Source organism: Chiloscyllium punctatum, chromosome 33 (assembly GCF_047496795.1).
Source record: "Chiloscyllium punctatum isolate Juve2018m chromosome 33, sChiPun1.3, whole genome shotgun sequence".
NCBI lineage: Eukaryota > Metazoa > Chordata > Chondrichthyes > Orectolobiformes > Hemiscylliidae > Chiloscyllium > Chiloscyllium punctatum.
Window position 1 is genome coordinate 25,090,096 of NC_092771.1, and position 21,485 is coordinate 25,111,580.

The 21,485-nt window shown below is 47.9% G+C and overlaps 1 protein-coding gene across 2 annotated transcripts in view; it reads left to right on the top strand.

Annotated features, from left to right (window-relative positions):
* malt3 (MALT paracaspase 3) overlaps positions 1 to 21,211 on the top strand; it is a 142,523-nt gene extending 121,312 nt beyond the window's left edge. For both annotated transcript variants that reach the window (XM_072553158.1, XM_072553159.1), the window contains 4 exons: positions 7,533 to 7,682; positions 12,920 to 13,074; positions 15,675 to 15,800; positions 18,128 to 21,211. In XM_072553158.1, the coding sequence (XP_072409259.1) occupies positions 7,533 to 7,682; positions 12,920 to 13,074; positions 15,675 to 15,800; positions 18,128 to 18,454 (758 nt within the window). In that variant the 3' untranslated portion in view covers positions 18,455 to 21,211. The remainder of the gene's footprint in view (positions 1 to 7,532; positions 7,683 to 12,919; positions 13,075 to 15,674; positions 15,801 to 18,127) is intronic.
* Positions 21,212 to 21,485: the final 274 nt, after the last annotated feature.

A 21,485-nucleotide genomic window follows, 5' to 3' on the forward strand; every position in this document is an offset into this window, starting at 1 on the left:
GTGGATGTGCAGAGGGATCTTGGAGTCCATGTACATAGATCCCTGAAAGTTACCACCGAGGTGGATAGTGCTGTTAAGAAGGCATACGGTGTGTTAGATTTCATTGGTAGAGGGATTGAGTTCCGGAGCTGCAATATCATGCTGCAACTATACAAAACGCTGGTGCGGCCACACTTGGAATACTGTGTACAACTCTGATCGCCATATTTCGGAAAGGATGTGGAAGCATTGGAAAAGGTGCAGAGGAGATTTATCAGGATGTTGCCTGGTCTGGAGGGAAGGTCTTATGAGGAAAGGCTGAGAGACTTGGGTCTGTTCTCATTGGAAAGAAGAAGGCTAAGAGGGGACTTGGTAGAGACATACAAGATGGTCAGAGGATTAGATAGGGTAGACAGTGAAAGTCTTTTTCCTAGGATGTTGACATCAGCTTGTACAAGGGGGCATAGCTACAAGTTGAGGGTGATAGATTAAAGATAGAAGTCAGAGGCAGGTTCTTTACTCAGAGAGTGGTAAGGGCGTGGAATGCCCTGCCCACCAATGTAGTTAACTCAGCCACATTAGGGAGATTTAAACAATCCTTAGATAAGCACATGGATGATGATGGGATAGTGTAGGAGGACGAGCTGAGAATAGTTCACAGGTCGGCGCAACATTGAGGGCTGAAGGGCCTGTTCTGCGCTGTATTGTTCTACGTTCTATGTTCTATTCCTCTCTCAACCCCCACCTTTGATGATCGAAAGTGGTCCAGCAGATAATGCTGTGAGGGAGCTGCTATTGGAATGAGGAAATGGTATTGATGTATTGAACCACACAGGTGGAGTAAGGTCCAAGTGTGTTCCCCGATCTTGGCTCAGTTAGCTGACTTAGGTGCTGCCACTGGACACAATGCTATTTAGTTAGAAGGAGTATTGCATCTAGTCACCTTCTCATCACCCATAGCCTTACCTTTGACAGAAGAATCCCTGGTTATATCTCTTCTGAAAGCACCACACTGGAGGGCATGACTGAACTAGGCTGTAACACTTCCTGTTTTCCAAAGGGGCCCCTCAGCCTGGGCCTACACATGGAGAAAGCTCTGTGGGCAGTAGAGCCAAAGGTCTGTGGTACCCATAAACCACAGCCCAGCTCTGAAGAAGGGTCACTCAACCCAAAACAACACCTTTGATTTCTCTCCACAGATGCTGCCAGACCTGCTGAGCTTTTCCAGCAACTTCTGTTTGTGTCTCACGCACACAAGCTTCCCCCATCCCACTATGCAGCCACAGGAGAGAATTGGGAAAGAGCTGGTTGTGGGACTGAAGGGAAAGGAATGAGAGTGTTGCCCTCCCAGCTGGGGAGCTAGGTTGGTCCGATCACTGGGGTATGTACGCTGCAGAAGGAGAAGGGCCAGTCCTGCTCATAGTATTCTATTCTACCCACAAACTGAACAAGAGGACGTGGCAAATTTGGCAATGAGGTGTATGGTATGATGAAAGAGGAGTTGCATTTATTTTGCCCCTGTCACAACCTCAGGGCATCCTAAAACAATTTGCCATGTCGTACTTGTGAAACGTCGTGGCTTCTCTAACGCATGTAACGCCGCAGTCATATTGTGCAAGCCAAGCTCCCACCCAGTTCACATGATGCAGGTTGAGGGATAATGTTGCCAGGACTCTTAGATGTCCACCTGAGAGGACACTTAGTTCAACACAGATCTTGGGGCGGTACAGTGGCTCAGTGGTCAGCATAACTGCCTCGCAGCGCCAGGGACCCAGGTTTGATTCCAGCCTCGGGTAACTCTCTGTGTGGGATTTGCACTTTTTTTTAGATTAGATTAGATTACTTACAGTGTGGAAACAGGCCCTTTGGCCCAACAAGTCCACACCGACCCTCCGAAGAGCAACCCACCCAGACTCATTCCCCTACATTTACCCCTTCACCTAACACTGCAGGCAATTTAACGTGGCCAATTCACCTAACCTGCACATCTTTGTGACTGTGGGAGGAAACCGGAGCACCCGGAGGAAACCCACGCAGACACTGGGAGAACGTGCAAACTCCACACAGACAGTTGCCTGAGGTGGGAATTGAACCCAGGTCTCTGGCGCTGTGAGGCATTCTCCCTGTGTCTGTGTAGGTTTTCTCCAGGTGCTGCAGTTTTCTCCCACAGTCCAAAGATGTGCAGGTCAGGTGGATTGACCATGGGAAATACAGGGTTACAGGGATTGGGGCAAGGGGGTGGGAGATGTGGTGAATGCTGTTTGGTTGGGGGGGGGGGGTCAGTGTGGACCTGATGGGCAGAATGGCCTGCTTCCACATTATAGGGTTCTGTGATTTCATCCTGAAGGCAGTGCAGCACTGAAAAGGTCAGCTTAGGTTTGGGCACCAGTTCCTGGAGTGGAGTAGGAGACTGGCTTTCTGAATCATTTCGGCTGTTGGTAAGAGAAAGTGTGAGAGGAGCAGAGTGAGCAAAAAAAAACAACCATGTGAGCAAAGATTGGTCACTTTTCGAGGCACATTTCTGCAGGATTGATAACTTTATGATTTTTGGAAAGTCCCTCCAGTAATCGGACTCCTCTTTGTGGGCTGGACCTGCGTAAGCGGTGACCTCATTTGCCCGAAATGAACAGTGCGCTCTCCGAGCAAGAGAAACCTGATCACCCTGACCTTGTGCCATTGACAGCTGCCTCTGCCGTGGACTGACAGCTTGATGCAAGGCAGGGGAAACGGGAAGACATTCCCAGCTTTTCAACGCCTGGCCGACATCGAAAGCCCAGGCGATTTTAAATAGAAGCGCGCGCCATCCGAATGGAATCCCTGGCTGTAACCTATGGCAACAACCGAGTCAAAGAGAGGGGGAGAGGGGGATCTGCTGGGAATTTTGGGGGTCTGGCAAGTCTGTGGTGCATGAGTTTCCACAGTAAGGATTAAGAGAGTGATTCCAACTTGTTGTTTAGACCACACCTTAAATTCCTGGGATGCTCTCACTGCTCTTGTGTAACCCTCATCCAGTAACCATAGCCCTGCCATTCCCAATCAGTCAGTGACCTGACACTGCTCCGATATACCCCCTGCTCCAAGGTAACCTCCTCCTAAACAAAGCTCCTTTTACTGAGCATTATTTTCATGGGTGCAGAAATAATCATCTTCCTTCTCTCTCTAATATTAGCGAGCTAGATAGTTTCAAGATTAATGCAATTAGAGTCATAAGACACCTAGAGCTGTACAGCATGGAAATAAACCCTTCGGTCCAACTCATCCATGATGACTAGACATCCTAAATAAACCCAGTCCCATTTGCCAGCACTTGGCCCATATCCCTCCAAACCCTTCCTATTCATGGACCCATCCAGATGCCTTTTAAATGTTGTCTTTGTACCAGCCTCCACCACTTTCTCTGGCAGCTCATTCCATACACACACCATCCTCTGCATGCAAACATTGCCCCTTGGGTCCCTTGGATTTTTCCCCTCTCACCTTAAACCTATGCCCCCTCGCTATCAATCTCTTGTCTTGCTCGATCAGAATGTTGCTAAGATAGTGGCAGAAATACAGGATTTCTTTATCGTGCTTGTCTTTTGACGCTTAATGTCGTGATCCCTTCTGTCCCTTGTTACCTCTCTGATCTCTAGTTCAATGCTGTCTCCTGATGTGCAGGTCAGGTTGGTTTGTTTTGGAGCTCTGTGCTTCCTGCAGTGTTGTGTGCAGTCCCAGAACGTTCTGAGTCATGGTCATCTGCAGGAGCAAGTTTGCAGTCTCTAGACTTCTCCTGATGACTGGAGACAGAAACCATTCAGGCCATCCTCCTTCACCCACCTTCAAAGACCATGTGTGCCCTCCATTGATTTCACCTTCTTTCCTCTGCCTGGAGATTTATTTCACACTTTGATTGCACTGGCTTTATTGTTGTAAGCTGCCTTCAGCCTGTCCCTGTGGAGTGAGGAAGACTGGTTTTATTTCCTGCCTTTCCCAACCTCAGGCCATCCCAAAGTTTTAAATGTACAATAGTATCAGAAATGCAACAGTTAATTTGCAAACAGCAGTGCAATAACTACCAGTTGGTCCTGTTTATGTGATGTTAATTGAGGGATAAACATTGTCCAGGACATTAGTGTTACTGCTCCTGATCTGTTTCAGAATCAATCAAAGGGTGTTCTGCCGTGTTTTGATGTCCCTTCCCAAAGCTGGCACCTGTGACAGTGTAGCACCCGGTCAGTACGGGACTGAATCAGCCGAGCTGTTTGTGCTGGAGTCTCGGGAGATAGACTGGTAACGAGTAGTACAGAGTACACAAAGCCAGACTCCACATCAGAGACACTTCTGTAGTAGTGTGCACATCGCAACACTCATAGAACATCCACACCAATAGCGGTGTCCAGTGATGCCTTCCCATCAACAAGCCTTTCATTTCTCTATTTTCTTTTTGCCCGTATATGGGATATGGACCAGCATTTATTGCCCGCCCCTAATTACCTCAGAGGGCAGTTAAGAGTCATCCAAATTGCTGTGGGTCTGGAGTCACATGTAGGCAAGACCCAGTAAGGATGGCAGTTTTGGCTGCCCGAAGGAACATTAGTGGGTTTTGAGAAATGTGACCATTGGACAAACTCTTTATTCCAGGTTTTTATTGGATTCAAATTTCACAGCCAGCCATGTTGGGGTTCAGGCCCATGTCCAAGGTACATTAGGTGGAGGTTCAAGATTATCAGTCTAGTGACATTGTCATGACATCCCCACCTTCCAAGCCCCCAAGCTCATCACTTTTGGAGTGCTTTTGCAATTATTTTGAAGGTAAATGCAGCAGACCTTGTTCATATAAAGCAGTCTCTAACTCGGTGGTGCTCATTGATGTTGGCCAGAACACCAGGAGAATTCCCCTTCTCTTCCGGGGCTCTTCCCCGTTATATCCTCAGTGCAGCATGCCTGCCCCTTGGAATTTGCTGACTTGAATAAACAGCTTATATTTGCATTTAGAATTCTGATGCTCAGATTGAATCCAACAGTTCAACAGATTTTGAGCTTTGGATTAATTGTCCACGCTGAAAATGTGTTGCTGGAAAAGCGCAGCAGGTCAGGCAGCATCCAAGGAACAGGAGAATCGACGTTTTGGGCATAAGCCCTTCTTCAGGAATCCTGAAGAAGGGCTTATGCCCGAAACGTCAATTCTCCTGTTCCTTGGATACTGCCTGACCTGCTGCGCTTTTCCAGCAACACATTTTCAGCTCTGATCTCCAGCATCTGCGGTCCACACTTTCTCCATCTAATTGTACACCCCAACATGCTCATCCCTCAGAATGGGGCAGACAGAGAGACGCCATCTAGAGGACAGCCATACAAGAGCCATTTTGAAACATTTCTCTGTGAAATATGTTACATGATTCCAATTATACATTTCTTAATTATATCACGTCTGCCAGGAATACCTGGTTAGGTATTGCCTTGTTACCTCCATGCTAGCCACGCCCCAAAACTGCAAAGACCTCCAGTCTCCTGTCGACATCCTGGAGTTACCATTGAGGAGAAATCCACTTGAACAAGCCACTTAGTTTTTGTGGCTGTAGGGAACATTCACACCACGCAAATGTCAGACAATGACGATGATAAAAGAGAACCTAACCATCGCCTGATGCCAGTGAGTGGCATTAGCCTCCCTGTATCACCCAGTATCAACATCAACCTGGGGGGTTAGCATTTACTAGAAACTCAACTGGACTCATTGTGTAAATACTGTGGCTACATGAACAGGCTGAAGGCTAGGAATACTGCAGCAAGTAACCCACATCCTTACTCCTCAAAACCCCCTCAAGGCACACATCAGCAGTGTGAAGGAATACTCCCCATTTGCCTGGATGGGTGCAGCTCCAACAACACTCGGGAGGCTTGACATTATCCAGGACAAAGCAGCCCGCTTGATTGGCACCACATCCGCAAACATTCAGTCACTCTACGACCGAAGCTCAGTAGCAGCAGGGTGTACCCTCTACAAAGTGGACTGCAGAAATGCACCAGAGCTTCCAAACTCCTTCCAAATCCTTGACCATTTCCATCAGTTAGGACAAGGGCAGATACATGGGCACCCCCTACAAGATTCCCTCCAAGCCACTCACCATCCAGACCTGGAAATATATCGCCATTCCTTCACAGTTGCTGGAACAAAATCCTGGAATTCCCTCTATAAGGATATTGTGGGTCAATCGACAGCAAATAGACTGCAGTGGTACAAGAAGGCAGCTCACTCCCACCACCTCAAGGGGCAACTGGGGACAGGCAAGAAATGCTGGACCCAACCAGTGACGCCCACAGCCCCCTGAGTGAATAGGCTGAGTACTGGCTGATGAGTGAATTACCTCCTGACTCTCCCAAAACCACCTCACTACCTGTGCTGGATGGAAATGTTCCCCACTTGCCTGGGTGGATGTAGCTGCACTGATACACGAGGAGTTCAACACAGAGGAGAAAGCAGCCTGCTGAGGCAGCACCTGAATGTTACAGATGGGACCCTGGCACCATGTGGCCGCAGTGTCGAACATCTGAAGGCTGCATTCCAGCCGCCCCACACCAAAGCTTCTTTCTCGGTGTATCTCGAAACCAAGGCACTCAACACCTTGAGAGATCAGGGCCACAAGAGCAGGGAACACCATCCACCGCACGAGGCCTGCACTGTCCAGTGGGCACTATCACATTTTAAATTATTGCCGCCGTGTTTTCGGTCTTTGTCTAACAGCGAATTGAAAACTGTCTCCTCCCCACCACCACCTCCAACCAAATGGATTATAGCGACTTACAAGGGAGTAAAAAGTAGACAGATAGGAGGCTGGAAGAACACAACAGTCAAGGCAGCATCAGGAGGGGGAGAGGTCAACATTTCAGGTGGGATGGGTGACGATGGTACCCAAAGGACCCTGCGAGGCAGCCAGGTACCCCAGAGGGAGATGAAGGTCAAGAGTGTGGTGCTGGAAAAACACAGCAGGTCAGGCAGCATCCGAGGAGCAGGAGAGTTGATGTTTTTTGGGCATAAACCTTTCTTCAGGAATGAGGCTTGTGGTTTCGGGCATTAGCCCTCCGGCCTGAAGCGTCGATTTTCCTGCTCCTCGGACGCTGCCTGACCTGCTGCGCTTTTCCAGCACCACCCTCTCGACTCTGATCTCCAGCATCTGCAGTCCTCATTTTCTCCCAGAGGTAGTTGAAGCACTGCTGCTCCTAACGTGGAGAATGTTGGGCTTGAAGGTAAGATTAGATGGTCAACGTTACTCCCCCAGTGAATTACTAGTGGAATGTCAGGCTGTCACTCCAGCACTGGTGTGAAGAACCCAGTTAATCTTCATCCCAGTGACCTGTCATTCTCCTGGAATGTTAACTGTGCTTTGTTTGCCACGGATTTTTCAGATTTCCAATATCTGCAGAATTTTGCTTTGGTTTCAGAATTGCTGAACCCCGCTCGCTGTATTTCCAAACAGCAGCGAGGTTGCTGGCAGTGACTAAACCCGGCCAATGTTTTGGGCCTCACTTCCTGTCAGAGTCGATTAATTCCTCTTGCTTGTGTTTTCCCACAGAAATGGGGAAGGACCAATTGATTACCGGCAAGCAAGTGATGGAGATCAGGCACACCTTGAAGGAGTGCCGGGCCCTGACTGATGAGATCTGTACGAAGGGTCACACAGTGCAACTCCGAGTGAGGAATGAGCGTTGGAAACAAGCCAATGGTAAGAGAGTGACCTTCGCCAACATGAGGGAAGGCTCCTCATGCTGTCTCCCTCCAGTTATTCACGAGGTAGTGGATGATAGCCCTTCTCGTTGTGTTTTACATTAAACCCTAAGAGCAAGCGTTGAAGCATAATGTTCTTCACTTCAGCTGCCCCAGCAAAGCTGTGCTGGCAGCAAAAATCACTCTTCAAGCCAAGTACCTGACCTGCTCATTACTGAGGAGCCCCCAGCTCTGTTCCAGCCATCTTTTAACCCGAACACCATTGTTCACACTCGGACACCCCACCAAACGCTGTGCATGCTGGGAAATCTCCAGCAAAGGCAGAGAATGCTGGAGTTTCGCCAGTGCTTTCCAGGTTTGTTACTCCATTGTTGACACGTTTCCGGAGTGCTTCAAACTAAATCCCCACCAAGTTAGTAACCCGGCTCACTCCACACTACTTCACTAAGCCCTCAAGCAAACGCTGACGAAGCTCCGGGAGAAAGTGAGGACTGCAAATGCTGGAGATCAGAGTCGAGAGTGTGGTGCTGGAAAAGCACAGCAGGTCAGGCAGCATCCGAGCAGCAGGAGAATCGATGTTTTGGGCAAAAGCCCTTCATCTGTGGAGAGAGAAACAGAGTTAACGTTTTGAATCCAGTATGTCTCTCCTTTAGAACCCTCTTGGGTAATCTATTAGAATCAAATCGAAACATTTTCTGGGGGGACGGACAGGGTTGTAGACGGAGTGATAATATGCCCAGCTCCTGTGGTTCCCACTGATCTCCCAATGCCTCTGTTGTGCCAGTAGACATCACATATTCCCGCTTGATGTAACCACAGGGAGACAGTCAACTACGACCACACCCTCCTCCATCCATGAGGAGGCGCTCCAATCGCTCCCTCCCACAACCACCTTCACACGGGATGTCCAGAGATCAGGGGAGTGGGTCTGAAGTGTGACCAAAAGTTTAAAAGCACAATAGGGCAGCAAATAAAACCACTCAATATAAATTGAAAGCACGTTGGTTCAGTGGTTAACATGGCTACCTCACAATGTTGGGACCCAGGTTCGATTCCAGCCTTGGGTGACTGTCTGTGTAGAGTTTGCATATTCTGTGTGGGTTTCCTCTGGGTGCTCTGGTTTCCTCTCTCAGTCCAAAGATGTGCAGGTTAGATGAATTGGCCATGGGAATGTAGGATTACAAAGACAGGTTGGTTCAGAGTGGGATGCTTTTGGTGTGGACTGAGTTTTCACACTGTAGGGATTCTATGAAACATGTAATACAGAGTCCTCTAGACCATTCAGCCCATTGAATAATCTTCATTCCAGATCATGGCTGATCAAAAGCTTTAGTGAAGCAGATGTTTCTTTAATAAGATTTTTAAAAATAAAATTGTCACAATCTGTCATGGTGGGATTTGAACCCATGTTCCTGGAGCATTAACCAGTGTCTCTGGATTACTAGTTGGGTGACAGTGCCACTACCCCTTGCCATAATAGTGTGACTGTTGTAATTATTTCAGTCAATCTGGCTGAATATGTGATGCCAAACCTCTGGGGAAGAGGTGACCTAAAGCTGAACCTTCTAGCCAAGAGGTAGAGACATTACCAATGTGCCACAAGGGGCCTTCAATGCTGAAATTTAGATGTGAACTTTATTACCAGGGGCTGGTTATTTTACTTTGCCTGTTCGGCAGGGCTGTGGCACACCTCTGGGACAAGCAGTGTTTCAATCTCCTGTCTCAGAGATAAGCGCACTACCACAGGACCCCTAAATACTGTTTAGTTACCCTGTTGAGGCATATTACAACACATCTCCGTCACAGGTCTTCTGGTTCAGAGGCAGTGACACTATAACTGTAACACAAGAGAAGACTCTATCCTTTCTGTGCTGAGCCTAGTTGGTGGTGATGGATGGCCAACACGGTTGAGTCTTAATGAGAAGAGGCACTTTGCACAATGGAATGTTACTTATTACATAATAGCAACAGGCACGTGTCACACTGATGAGTTACTAACAAACTATCAGCAACTGCAGCAGTCACATCTATCTCCGTTGGGACCTAGTGCTTATTGGATCTTCTGTGGCCAGAGGCCTGGGAAATCATCAGGTTGGGTAGAGCTTAATGCAGTCTCAACATTAACTCTCTCAGCAACCTCCTCCATGGCTGTGTGGTATGGTGTCCAGAACTCTCTGTGGTATTTCAAATGGTGTCTGGGTGAGTCTTGCTGTAATCGCAAGGACTCTTATTCCACTGCACTGCAGCTTAGCTCAGGTTCAGGTTTTAAACTGCAGCCGGATTTACTCTGCCTGCTGTGTCAGTGCAATACTGAACTGCCTCACACTGAGCGAATCCATCAGTGATGCAAATAATCCCTCGCTTACCCAGGCAGTGATCAGACAGGGGAGAGGTTAAGCTGCTAGTGTTGGTGATCTTCATTGTAATTAGTACTGTATCATGGGGCATTTTATAATTCACTCATGGAACATTGACATCACTGGCCAGCGTTTATTGTCTGACCCTAATTGCCCCTGAGGAAGTGGGGGTGAGCTTCCTTCTTGAACCACTGCCGTCCATGTGCTGTAGGTTGACCCACAATATCATTAGGGAGGGAATTCCAGGAATTTGACCCAGAGACACAGTGATATATTACCAAGTCAGGATGGTAAGTGGCTTGGAGTGGAGCTTGCAGGGAGTTGGTGTTCCTGTGTATCTGCTGCCCTTGACCTTTGGGATGGAAGTGGTTATGGGGAATGGAGGATGCTGTCTGAGGATCTTTGATGAATTTCTGCAGTGCATCTTGTGGATAGTACACACTGCTGTTATTGAGTGACGGTGGTGGAGGGAGTGAATGCTTGTGGATGTAGTGCCAATCAAATGGACTGCTTTGTCCTGAATGGTGTTGAGTGTTTTTGGAACTGCACCCATCCAGGTAAGTGGGGAGTATTCCCTCACACTCCTGCCTTGTGCCATGTAGATGGTGGACAGGCTTTGGGGAATCAGGAGGTGAGTTACTCGCCGCTGTATTCCTAGCCTCTGACCTGCTGTTGTAGCCACTGCGTTTATGTGGTGAGTCAAGTTGAGTTTCTAGTCAGTGATAAACCCACCTCCTCCACCCCCCCCCCCACCCCCCCCCCCCCCCCCCCCCCCCACCTCCAGGTTGGTCATTCAATGATCGTAACACTATTGAATGTCAAGAGGCAATGGTTTGATGGTCTCTTAATGGTCATTTCCTGCCGATTGCTTAGTACATGGGAGAAATATTCCTCAAATCTGCATCAAATGCTGCTCTTCCTGTGGTGACATCCCAGACATTGTGCAAACCTGTCAGAGCTAAACATTCCTGAAAATCCCAAAAGGCCTATAATGCTCCCAGAAATGTTAGGGATTTTAATTCCACATGTTGCATTAAATAGATCCCTGATCAATAGTAAAACATTTTACACAATTAAGTGCCAAAGGAGACTTCAGAACCTTTTGCAGGGCCCCATTCACCATCAGTGCTACCATCTGAACCTCTCTGCAGCGTCGCAGCCTATAATTATTTTTTTGGAATCAGTGCTGAACTCTTTAATTATATTCAAGCTGTTTAATCACATGTGGGTGCCCATTCTGATGTGTAAATTGTCTGAAGTCGTGGACCAGCTTAAAGCTGGATCAATTCAGATACCTTGATGATTAATTTGATAATCTGAGAGTATGAATGGCAAGGAACAGATATGTGTCTTGTGATTGCTTGGACCTTCAATGTTATTAAGTCGGGGTAGGGGGTGTGCTCCACTGTTGGTGGGTAACGATATTTCGGGGCACAGTGGTAGCTTCCCTATCCCTAGACCAGGAAAGCCCGGATTCAAGGCCCACCCACTCCAGAAGTGTGTAATAACATCTCTGAACAGTGTCGATTAGAAAAATAGGTTGGTTAAAACTATCCTGCCTTTTACAGAACTTGAAATTTTGCTTCAGAGGAAGTGTCACAGGGCCCCGAAATGTTAGCTTTGATTTCTCTTCACAGGTGCTGCCAGACCTGCTGAGCTTTTCCGGCAACTTCCGTTGTTGAAGTTATGCTTCCTGTCCTCCCTGACCTATTGTGTTGAAACATAAACCTAAGAAATCCATTCTTTGTTCTATTCAAATCATGACCAACTTTAATAGGAATGTGACCTATTAGCTTTATCAGTTTATTGTCGTATTTAGGGCTGTTTTAAATGTGAGAAACCAACCTCATGGCTCACCTCAACATCTCTCCGAAACCCTCAATATCTCCATTATTTTTTATTCATTCACAGACTGAGGGCATCGCTGCCCAGGTCAGTATTTATTGCCCATCCCTAATTGCCCAGAGGGCAGTTAAAAGTCAACCACATCGCTATGGGTCTGGAGTCACATGTAGGCCAGACTAGGATGACAGTTTCCTTCCCCGAAGGACATTAATGAACCAGATAGTTTTTTTCAACAATCGGCAATGGATTTATAGTCATCATTAGACTCTTAATTCCAGATATTTATTGAATTCAAATTCCACCATTGGCCATGGCAGGATTTGAATCCTGCGATAATACCACTAGGTCATCGCTTCAACAACTAGACCAAAGTACTGGGGCCTTGTAAAAAGACAAAATCGAATGAAGGCGAAGATTGATTCAGTATGTTTAACATTAAATCTGCTGAGATTTTGAGGTGTCTTCTGACTCCATGTTCAGATAGTTCAGTGCCTTCCAAGGATGTTTCACTATTGCTGCCATCTCCTCCAGTCCTCCCGCTCCCTGGGATCACTCTGCTCCTCAAATTCAGGCCTCTCGCACATCATAAACTTCAACTGTCCCATTGTCACCTTCAACTCCTTGGATTAAAGTCCCTCCAAGAACCTCTTTACCTCTCCGTCCTCTCCCCAGGACCTCCCTTTGGTCAGGTTTCTGATCATCTGTCCAAATACACCCTTTTGTCGTTTAGTGTCACATTCTCTCTGATGAGGTACCTGAAAGAATCCAAGCTCTATCCCTGTGTGCACGATGGCTGCCAGATCTGCTGCATTTCTCCAGCCCTTTCTGCTTTTAGTTCCCATCTCCAGCATATGCAGTTTTATATCCTTGCAGATTGTTGTCGAAACAGCTTTCCTTGAAGAAAAATCAGCGAATGACATTTCCGGTAGTTTTGCACGTCCCTCACTCCACCACTCCCTGACGTACCGAGGGATCCGGGTCACAGTGTTCAGCTGAAAAGTTGCCTAAAGCTTTGTTCACCGACTTTCCCCAGAACTGCCAAAGAGAAGGACCATTTGCTTTCCGTGTGGTGTGGAAGTGGAGTTGAGCTGCAGTGCCATCTTCTCCAATGTAATGATTGTCTACGCCAACATTAAGACAAGGCCCTCAGATATCGCCAAGTGTAAAGTCTTCCTTCAGAAACCAGAGGTAAGTGACAACTGACCACATACTGGAGCACAGTGTGAGGGGCAGGCTTCTGTCAGAGATACACACCATCAGGGTCTTCAATGGACTTCAAGGGGCATTTAAACGCAAGACTGCCAAAGATTGTATTACTGAGACCAACTGCATTGGAACAAATAAATAACTGTCCCTTGATTGTGATAAATTCTTGCTCTCTTCAATTCAGAGCTTTCTGATTGGTGTCATCACTCACCAATCTTCGTGTGACAACCCACTGAGAATTGTGGGAAGGGGGTAGGAGGGCGTGTGTAGGGGGTAGGAGGGTGTTGTGTGTAGGGGCATCGGAGTCACACAGCTATTGAATGCTTTAGTGCACCTGACACCCAGAGCAGCTGTTCCCCAACGTTTGTGGGTGACAGTTTACTCCCCTGACACCCCCTCAGTGAGACGGTGTGGAGTGCCCCCTCCCTCAGTGAGAAGGTGTGGAGTGCCCCTCCCTCAGTGAGAAGGTATGGAGTGCCCCCTCCCTCAGTGTGAGGGTGTGGAGTGCCCCCTCCCTCAGTGTGAGGGTGTGGAGTGCACCCTCCCTCAGTGAGAGGGTATGGAGTGCCCCCTCCCTCAGTGAGAGGGTGTGGAGTGCCCCCTCCCTCAGTGTGAGGGTGTGGAGTGCCCTGTCCCTCAGTGAGTGGGTAGGGAGTGCCCCCCTCAGTGAGTTGGTAGGCAGTCAGTGCCCCCTCCCTCAATGAGTAGGTAGGGAGTGAATGCCCCCTCCCTCAGTGAGTTGGTAGGGAGTGATCCTTCCTCAGTGAGTGGGTGCAGAGTGAGTGCCCCCTTCCTCAGTGAGTGGGTAGGGAGTGAATGCCCCCTCCCTCAGTGAGTTGGTAGGTAATGACCCTCCCTCAGTGAGTGGGTGCAGAGTGAATGCCCCCTCCCTCAGTGAGTGGGTAGGGAGTGCCCCCTCCCTCAGTGAGTGGGTAGGGAGTGAATACCCCCTCCCTCAGTGAGTGGGTAGAGAGTGAATACCCCCTCCCTCAGTGAGTGGGTAGGGAGTGAATGCCCCCTCCCAAAGTGAGTGGGTAGGGAGTGAATGCCCCCTCCCTCAGTGGGTGGGTAGGGAGTGCCCCCTCCCTCAGTGAGTGAGTAGGGAGTGCCCTCTCCTCAGTGACTGTGTACAAAGCGAGTGCTCCCCCCTCCCTCAGCAAGTTGGAACAGAGCGACTGACCCCCTGTCCTTGCTCTGACTGCCACCTTGAGGCTGAGTTAAGGGATTAAGGCCGCTCCCAGATTTGTTCTGAGGTCAGTGATTGCTGGAGACCTTGTGAATGACCTTGTGACCAAGCAGCAGGTTCCAGGGTGGGCTGTGGAATGTGTGTCGTGACGGTCACAAGCTACCAAGTTAAAAACAAACACGAGATAATAAACCCATTTGCCAGGAGCAATGGGTCACTCTGATGTTAGTGTGTAGCCCGCAGAGCTGGTTTGTAAATGTGACCTTGTGGTGTTTACACCCCTTTGGAGCAGGGATGTGCTCCAGCAACATTTTCTCCGCACCCCTGCTTCACTTTTCCCACTTTTCCATTGTCCAGCCAGGAAGATGCTGAGATATCTTCCCCCACCATTTCTGGGGTTTCTCGGTCCCATGTCACAGCCCCAACTGGAGGGAGGGTATTGATAGGGTGCACTCCTTCAGGGTCTGACCATTCAAACACACACAGGCGAGTTGGAGGAGTCCACTGTCTGAACGTCACCACTGGACCTTCCTGCAACTGAGGAAGGAGTTGATTTCCACTCCCTGTGCTGCAGAGGGATGTTCCAGTCAGGAACATTGCATGGATGGATGGATGGGAGAATAAGAGTTTGGGATGCCTTGTTCCTTACAGTCCTGACACAAGATGAAGGTTTCTATTTTTAAGACGCAATGCCAGCACTTACTGCCCCATCTCTAAACGCCCTTGAGTTATAAGATTCAAACCTCTTTTCTCCACCTCCACCCCACCCCCGCTCCTATTGCTGCTGACACTCAGCTGACCCCAATTACTAGGGGTCACGAGTTCAAATTGAGAGGGGGAAAGTTCTTTACACAGAGGGTCTTGGGTGCCTGGAATGTGTTGCCAGCGGAGGTGGTAGAGGCGGGCACGATAGCATCATTTAAGATGTATCTAGACAGATACGTGAATGGGCAGGGAGCACAGGGATACAGATCCTTAGAAAATAGGCGACAGGTTTAGATAGAGGGGCTGGATTGGCGCAGGCTTGGAGGGCTGAAGGGCCTGTTCCTGCGTTGGAATTTTCTTTGTTCTTCATTCTCTGAGAGCAACATCATAATAGTCCTTCTGTCAATACCTTTCCCCGGATTCCTGTCATAGTGATGCTGAGGGACTTGGAGGAGAGCTTACAGCTGCTGCCCTTGTCCTTCCAGACAGAACAAGTTCTGGATTTGGAAGGTGCTGTCTAATTTCTGCAGTGCACCTTGTCGACAGTACATCCCGCTGCTACTGAGCATCGGTGGGAGAGAGAGTGAACTTTGAAGTTGGTGACTGGGGTGCCAATCAAGTGGCCTGCTTTGCCCTGGAAAGTCTGGGAGGATGGTTTCGACGACTGACACCTTTTAATTTTTTTCTCCAGGAGTTGGCAAGTGCCTGTTCCGACCTCGACGGAGGGTCATCCCAGCTCGACTCACTTCTGTCGTCCCTGAGCGATGACCCGCTGTCAGACACTACACTGAGACTGAGCGGCCTACATAAACTCGAGGTAACAGACCAAGACCCCGCGCCACCTCAGCACATCCCAAACTGCTTTACAACAAAACTCAATCTGTTTTAAAAGTGTGGCCCCTTGTTATTGTCCGGGAAAGCTGCAGTTAGTTCACACACACAGCCAGCACCCCAAACACATTAACCGGATGATGTTTGCTGATGATTTACGGATAATGTCAGCCAGAATATCAGGAAAGCATCTGCCCCTCTACAACACAGAATCTCATCCAGCCAGAGGGAAGAGATGGGACCTTGGTATAAGGCCTCATTGTGAAGTCAGCACATCCAAAATGCAGCACGCCTGAGAGACTGGCATGTTGGAACAGAAGTAGGCCGTTCAGCCCATCAAACCTGTTCCACCTGATCAAACACCGAAACGCCTTTTACTGACTCCATCCCCATAATCCTGTGCAGGTAGTCAGAAACCTATCAGTCTCGACCTTAAACATACTCAGAGACCAAGCCTTCCCCATTCTCTGTGGTGGAGAATCTCAAAAATTCACCTTCTGAATAAAATCATTTTCTCCTTCTCTCAGACCCACGTGGCACTCCCCCTTCTTTTTAGAGTGTGCTTCCCTGGTTTTAAACATCCCAACCAGGGAAAACATCTTTGGTCTCTCTCCCTTGTCTATTCTTTTCAGCATTTTGTGGGTTTCAATGCTATCACCTCGGACTCTTCGAAACTCAACAAGCCCCTTTCCCCCAATCTCTCTCGATCGAACTGTCCCGCTATCGTGAGAACGTGTTTAGTGAACTCTGCTGTACTCCCTGGAGAGTTGGACTCCGCTATGTCCTTCATCTCAAACACCAGCTGGCATGCACTCTAAAGGAGAGGTCCACATTAGTTTGGTGGTTCCCCCATTTGCCTCGCTCGACCAGAACTGAGAGCGTCAGAGCTCCCTCCTGAAATCGGGCCTTGAGATAAGCTGCACTTTCCTCTAATTGAGCTTTGGGCAGACGGAACCTGTTATCTTTATCTCTGTTCCCTCAGCACCAACTGCACTCTCTTCCCCAGCTACAGACTGAGACAGATCATTAACAATTTCAACAACACTTGTCCTTAACCTGAGCCTCTGATGTTCCAACCATCTGCCACAAAGGCTGCCCACTTCCATCATCCTCCCTGAGTCTATTTCTCTGGGTTTGTCACCTCTGTGCTTTTTAAATCTCAACACCAACAGAGTAGATTAGATTAGGTTCCCTACAGTATGGAAACGGGCCCTTCGGCCCAACAAGTCCACACCGGCCCTCCGAAGAGTAACTCACCCAGCCCCATTCCCCTATATTTACCCCTAACTAATGTACCTAACACTACGGGCAATTTAGCACAGCCGATTCACCTGACCTGCACATCTTTGGACTGTGGGAGGAAACCCACGCAGACACGGGGAGAATGTGCAAACTCCACACAGACTTAAAAATTCTAAAAATAAAAAAAATATTTTTTAAAAAGAGTAAAATCAAATTAAAATTTTAAATGTTAAATCTAAAATTTAATTTAAATTTTTAAAAATGTAAAATAAATTGTATTTGTACAACAACAAGTCAACAATAACTTGTGGCAACTTTAATGGAGAAGATTGAGTCAAAGTGAAAAGCAATGGTGCTGGTCTTTGGACAGATGATCAAATGTTTGGGAAGGAAGAGGTGAGTCCAAATAATCTTGAAGGAGAAAGGGGTGGAAGGTTTAGAGAGGGGATTCTAAAGTGCAGGGTCCAGAAAGCTGAAAACATTCTTATCCTTGTATTCAAATCCCTTCATGCTCTCACTATCTGGATCTCTGTCACCTCCTCTAACCTCAGAGAGCTCTCACCTCAGACTCTCTAACCCCACATCACCTTCCCTTCCTCGATCCCACTGGCCTCCTCTTCCTGAGGGTTCCTGATATTGGAAAACTGCCCATTGGAAAATTCAAATTCCCAGGCAATTTTCACGGAGTCTGCTCCATCTGGGATTCCGGACTCTCCATTTTAGTCTTCACTGTTGTCATGACTATTGAGGCCATTGTTCTGTGAAAAATTGTACATTTCTGTGTCCTTTATTTTACATTTAACATTTCATTTATCATTAATTGAAAATCATACGTGTAGCTGTGCTGGCTTTTAAAAATATACAGTAAATGAATAAATAATCATGGTTTTTTTTAATCTAAAAAGAAATTATGAGTCAGGAAGATTAATGAATGCTTTCTTAAGGATAAGTGGTTTCTGTTTTGCATGTTTTTATTTAGGCTGTTGTTTTTCAGCAACATAGTCAGATCGTTGGATAGTGCCCAATACTGAAACCACAGACCCTTCTTAACACCCATTCCTGTTTCCACAGCAACCTTTGCTTCTACGGCTGACCCTAAAATACTGGACCTCTCAGGAACACCCAAAGCTGGAAGAAACAGCAACAGTGAACTTGGGGCATCCACTAGTGGCACAGCTGGAGCTGTACAGGACAATGTCCAGTGCCACCAGCACCAGCAGCACTAACCAGGACTCTACATCGGTGCCTGACACCGCCATCACAAAGGATGCCAGCAGTTCCTGCAGGTCCGGAACACGGACGGCAGTCAACAAGAGAGAGCTCAAAGCATCAGTCAGCCGAGCCAGAACGTCCAACCAACCAGAGGAAAACGATGAAAGTGAAATATCATATGGGTAGCACATCCTGCTTCTGGTGGGCACATCAATCTGTATTAAACATTTGTAGGTATGCACTCAGCAGTAGTGATAACACTTGGGTTAGATCCTTATATCCACAGTAGGGGCTGCTGGGCAGCTCGTGGTTAGTGCCTGGGTCTGTAGTCTGTATTTCAGTGTAAATGTGAGTCACTGATTTGCACTGAGGGGCTGAATGGCCTACTGCTCTTCCTTGGCTGGTCTGAACTCAGTGTTAACTTCACTGGCAGTGTGCCCCAGTCGGGGACACCTTTCTGAGAGAGAGAATGAGAGATGCAGTGACGTGTTCCTGGAACCAGCTGGGCAGCTGTTTGAGGCTGTGCTGTCCGTTCACTCGCATTTGTCTCCATCGGCCTTCCCTCTGACTCCGATGGGATTTCAGCAAACCCACATCAGGTCTGTCAGAAAGGGACTGGGATGCTCAGCATGGCGACTTCATCCCGGGAATGTTTACTGCTGCCCGGACATAAGTGACCCACATCCTTGCAGCTTCTAAATGGTTAGCTCCCTCATTAAGTTCACCAAATTGGTGACATGTAGCTAAGTCATTGTAACTCGAGAGTTAATAACGCTACCGTCAATTCATTTAACCGTGAAATGTTAATGCTGCTTGAATGTATAGGGACACCAGTTTGGTGATATAATACACACTCATAAAGCCAACTGGTATCAGCGAGAGGTTCTGGACTGTAATGATCGGGTGCTCAGTTTATCCAAAAATGTGTTTAATCTGGGTAATGCAGAATCACAAGGGCCTGACAGTGCACAATGGGCCATTTGGTCCAATGTGTCTCTACTAGCTCTTCAGGTAAGCATCGTCGCCAATCTCCTGCCTAGTCCCCAAACCCTTGCAAACTATTTCTCTCCAAGTAGCCATCCTCTTGACTGCCTCAATCGAACCTGTCTCAGTCACCCTGCCAGGCAGTGCATTCCATGCCCCTTACTGAGTGAAAAAGATTTTCCTCCCAACACCCTCTCTTCTTTGGCAGACCATTTTAAATCTATACCCTCCCATCCCCATCCCTTTGGCGAGTGGGACCTGCTTCTCACGATGCACAGTATCCAGTACGATGAGGATGCTGGAAATCTCTCTCCAGTCTCCTCTCAGCCTTGTTGTAGGTTGTCCAGGGGTTGTGACTCTGTGCCACTGTGTTAGTGTCCCTGGGCCAGGAGACTTGAGTTCAAGTCCCACCTGCTCCTGAGCTGTGTAATAACATCCCTAGATGAGTGGATTTTAAAAAAAAATACACCCTCTCCCACCAAGTTTCAACGTATCGCTGTGAGGTTAAAGCAATTTGGAGAGAGTTGGCAGAGTTCGGTTACAGAGAACAGAACGGTGTGGCCGGGCAAAATATCAAGGCAACATAACTCGCACAGACTTTAAAGCTCCCAGGGGTTGTCCAGGGGGTGGTAGTTATTTGGGTTTACCCCTGCAGTCCTCTCTGTCGTCAGTAGAGCAGGGGGTTTACAGGCACAGAGTCACCCTTCAGAGTTTTGACAAGAACAGGAGATGCAGCACGTGGCATTGTGTTTAGTGTGGTGCATCTGATGGGGGGGGGGAGAAAAATGCATTTTATAAGTAATATCCTGCAAGCTGCTGAGAGTGAGGTATTGTGTGGTGCGGTACAGAGTGGGAGGTCATTTGAATAAATTCATTGAAAAATCAAAATCTTTTCTCCTCGTGCTGCAACACGCAGCGACATCAATCTTCCTGCTGATATTCCAGTGACACCCAGATTGGCAAAGTGCTGGCCAAGATGATGCAAGGGCATTGTATTAGAAGTGAAATGTGTTAGGTGTCACCTGGATTGAAGTTAAGAGCGATGCTTGTTTCATTGGCTGACAGGGCGCTAATACATTCTTGACAAGCTCTGGGATCTTGCTTTAGATTTTATTGGGCCCTGTTTATTTTTATGGCGATGTTATTTTTGGTGATGATGAAAGCTCTGAAGCTAACCAGCTACTGGAAGGCTGGAGCTCTGCTCTCTCTTACAGTTCTCATTCCCCTCTTTGTTTGTAACTGGATCCCTGTCTGTGCAAGAGCTGGTGCCATCGGGGAGCTTAAACGTTTAAAAGGTTACAAGGAATTATTGAGATTTCAAAGTTTTTTTTTGTTTTGGGACAAGCACCCTTGTTCTGAGTCAGAAAGCATTCTCCTCATGGTTACGGTGGAGAAGTGTGAAGCAGGTTGGGGCACTGTGTTAGTGTCCCTGGGGCCAGGAGACTTGAGTTCAAGTCCCACCTGCTCCCGAGCTGTGTAATAACATCCCTAGACAAGTGGATTTAAAAAAAAATACACCCTCTCCCACCAAGTTCCAACGTATCGCTGTGAGGTTAAAGCAATTTGGAGAGAGTTGGCAGAGTTCGGTTACAGAGAAACAACGGTGTGGCCGGGCAAAATATCAAGACAATATAACTCACACAGACTTTAAAGTTCCCACCAATGTAAAACTCTGGTGGAAGTGAATGCGATCAGATCAGCCATTCCCTTTAACATAGAAAATAAGAGCAAGAGTAGGCCATTCAGCCCTTTGAGCCTGATCTGCTATTTAATATGACCATGGCTGATCATCCATCTCACTGTCCTCTTCCTGCTTTCTCCCTATATCCTTTGATCCTTTTCGCCCGAAGAACTGTATCTAACTCCCTTGTGAAAGCACTCAACATTTTGGCCTCAGCTACTTTCTGTGGCAGAGAATTCCACAGCTTCCCCTCCCCACCCCCCCCAAACCCCCCCCCCCCCCCCATCTCAGGGAGGTTTCTCCCCATCTCAGCCCCGAATGGCCAGAGACTGTGACCCCACGTTCTGACCTTCCCCGGTCATCGGGACCATCCTGGCTGCATTTACCCAGTCTAATCCAGTTAGGACTGCCTGGAAACGAAAACATTGTGCAGTGGAAATCGGGTGAATGACTGACACTCCTGCACACCCCACCACAGAATCACTACAGCCTGGAAGCAGGCCATCAAATCCATGGTGACCCTCCAAAGAACAACCCACCCAGACCTACCCT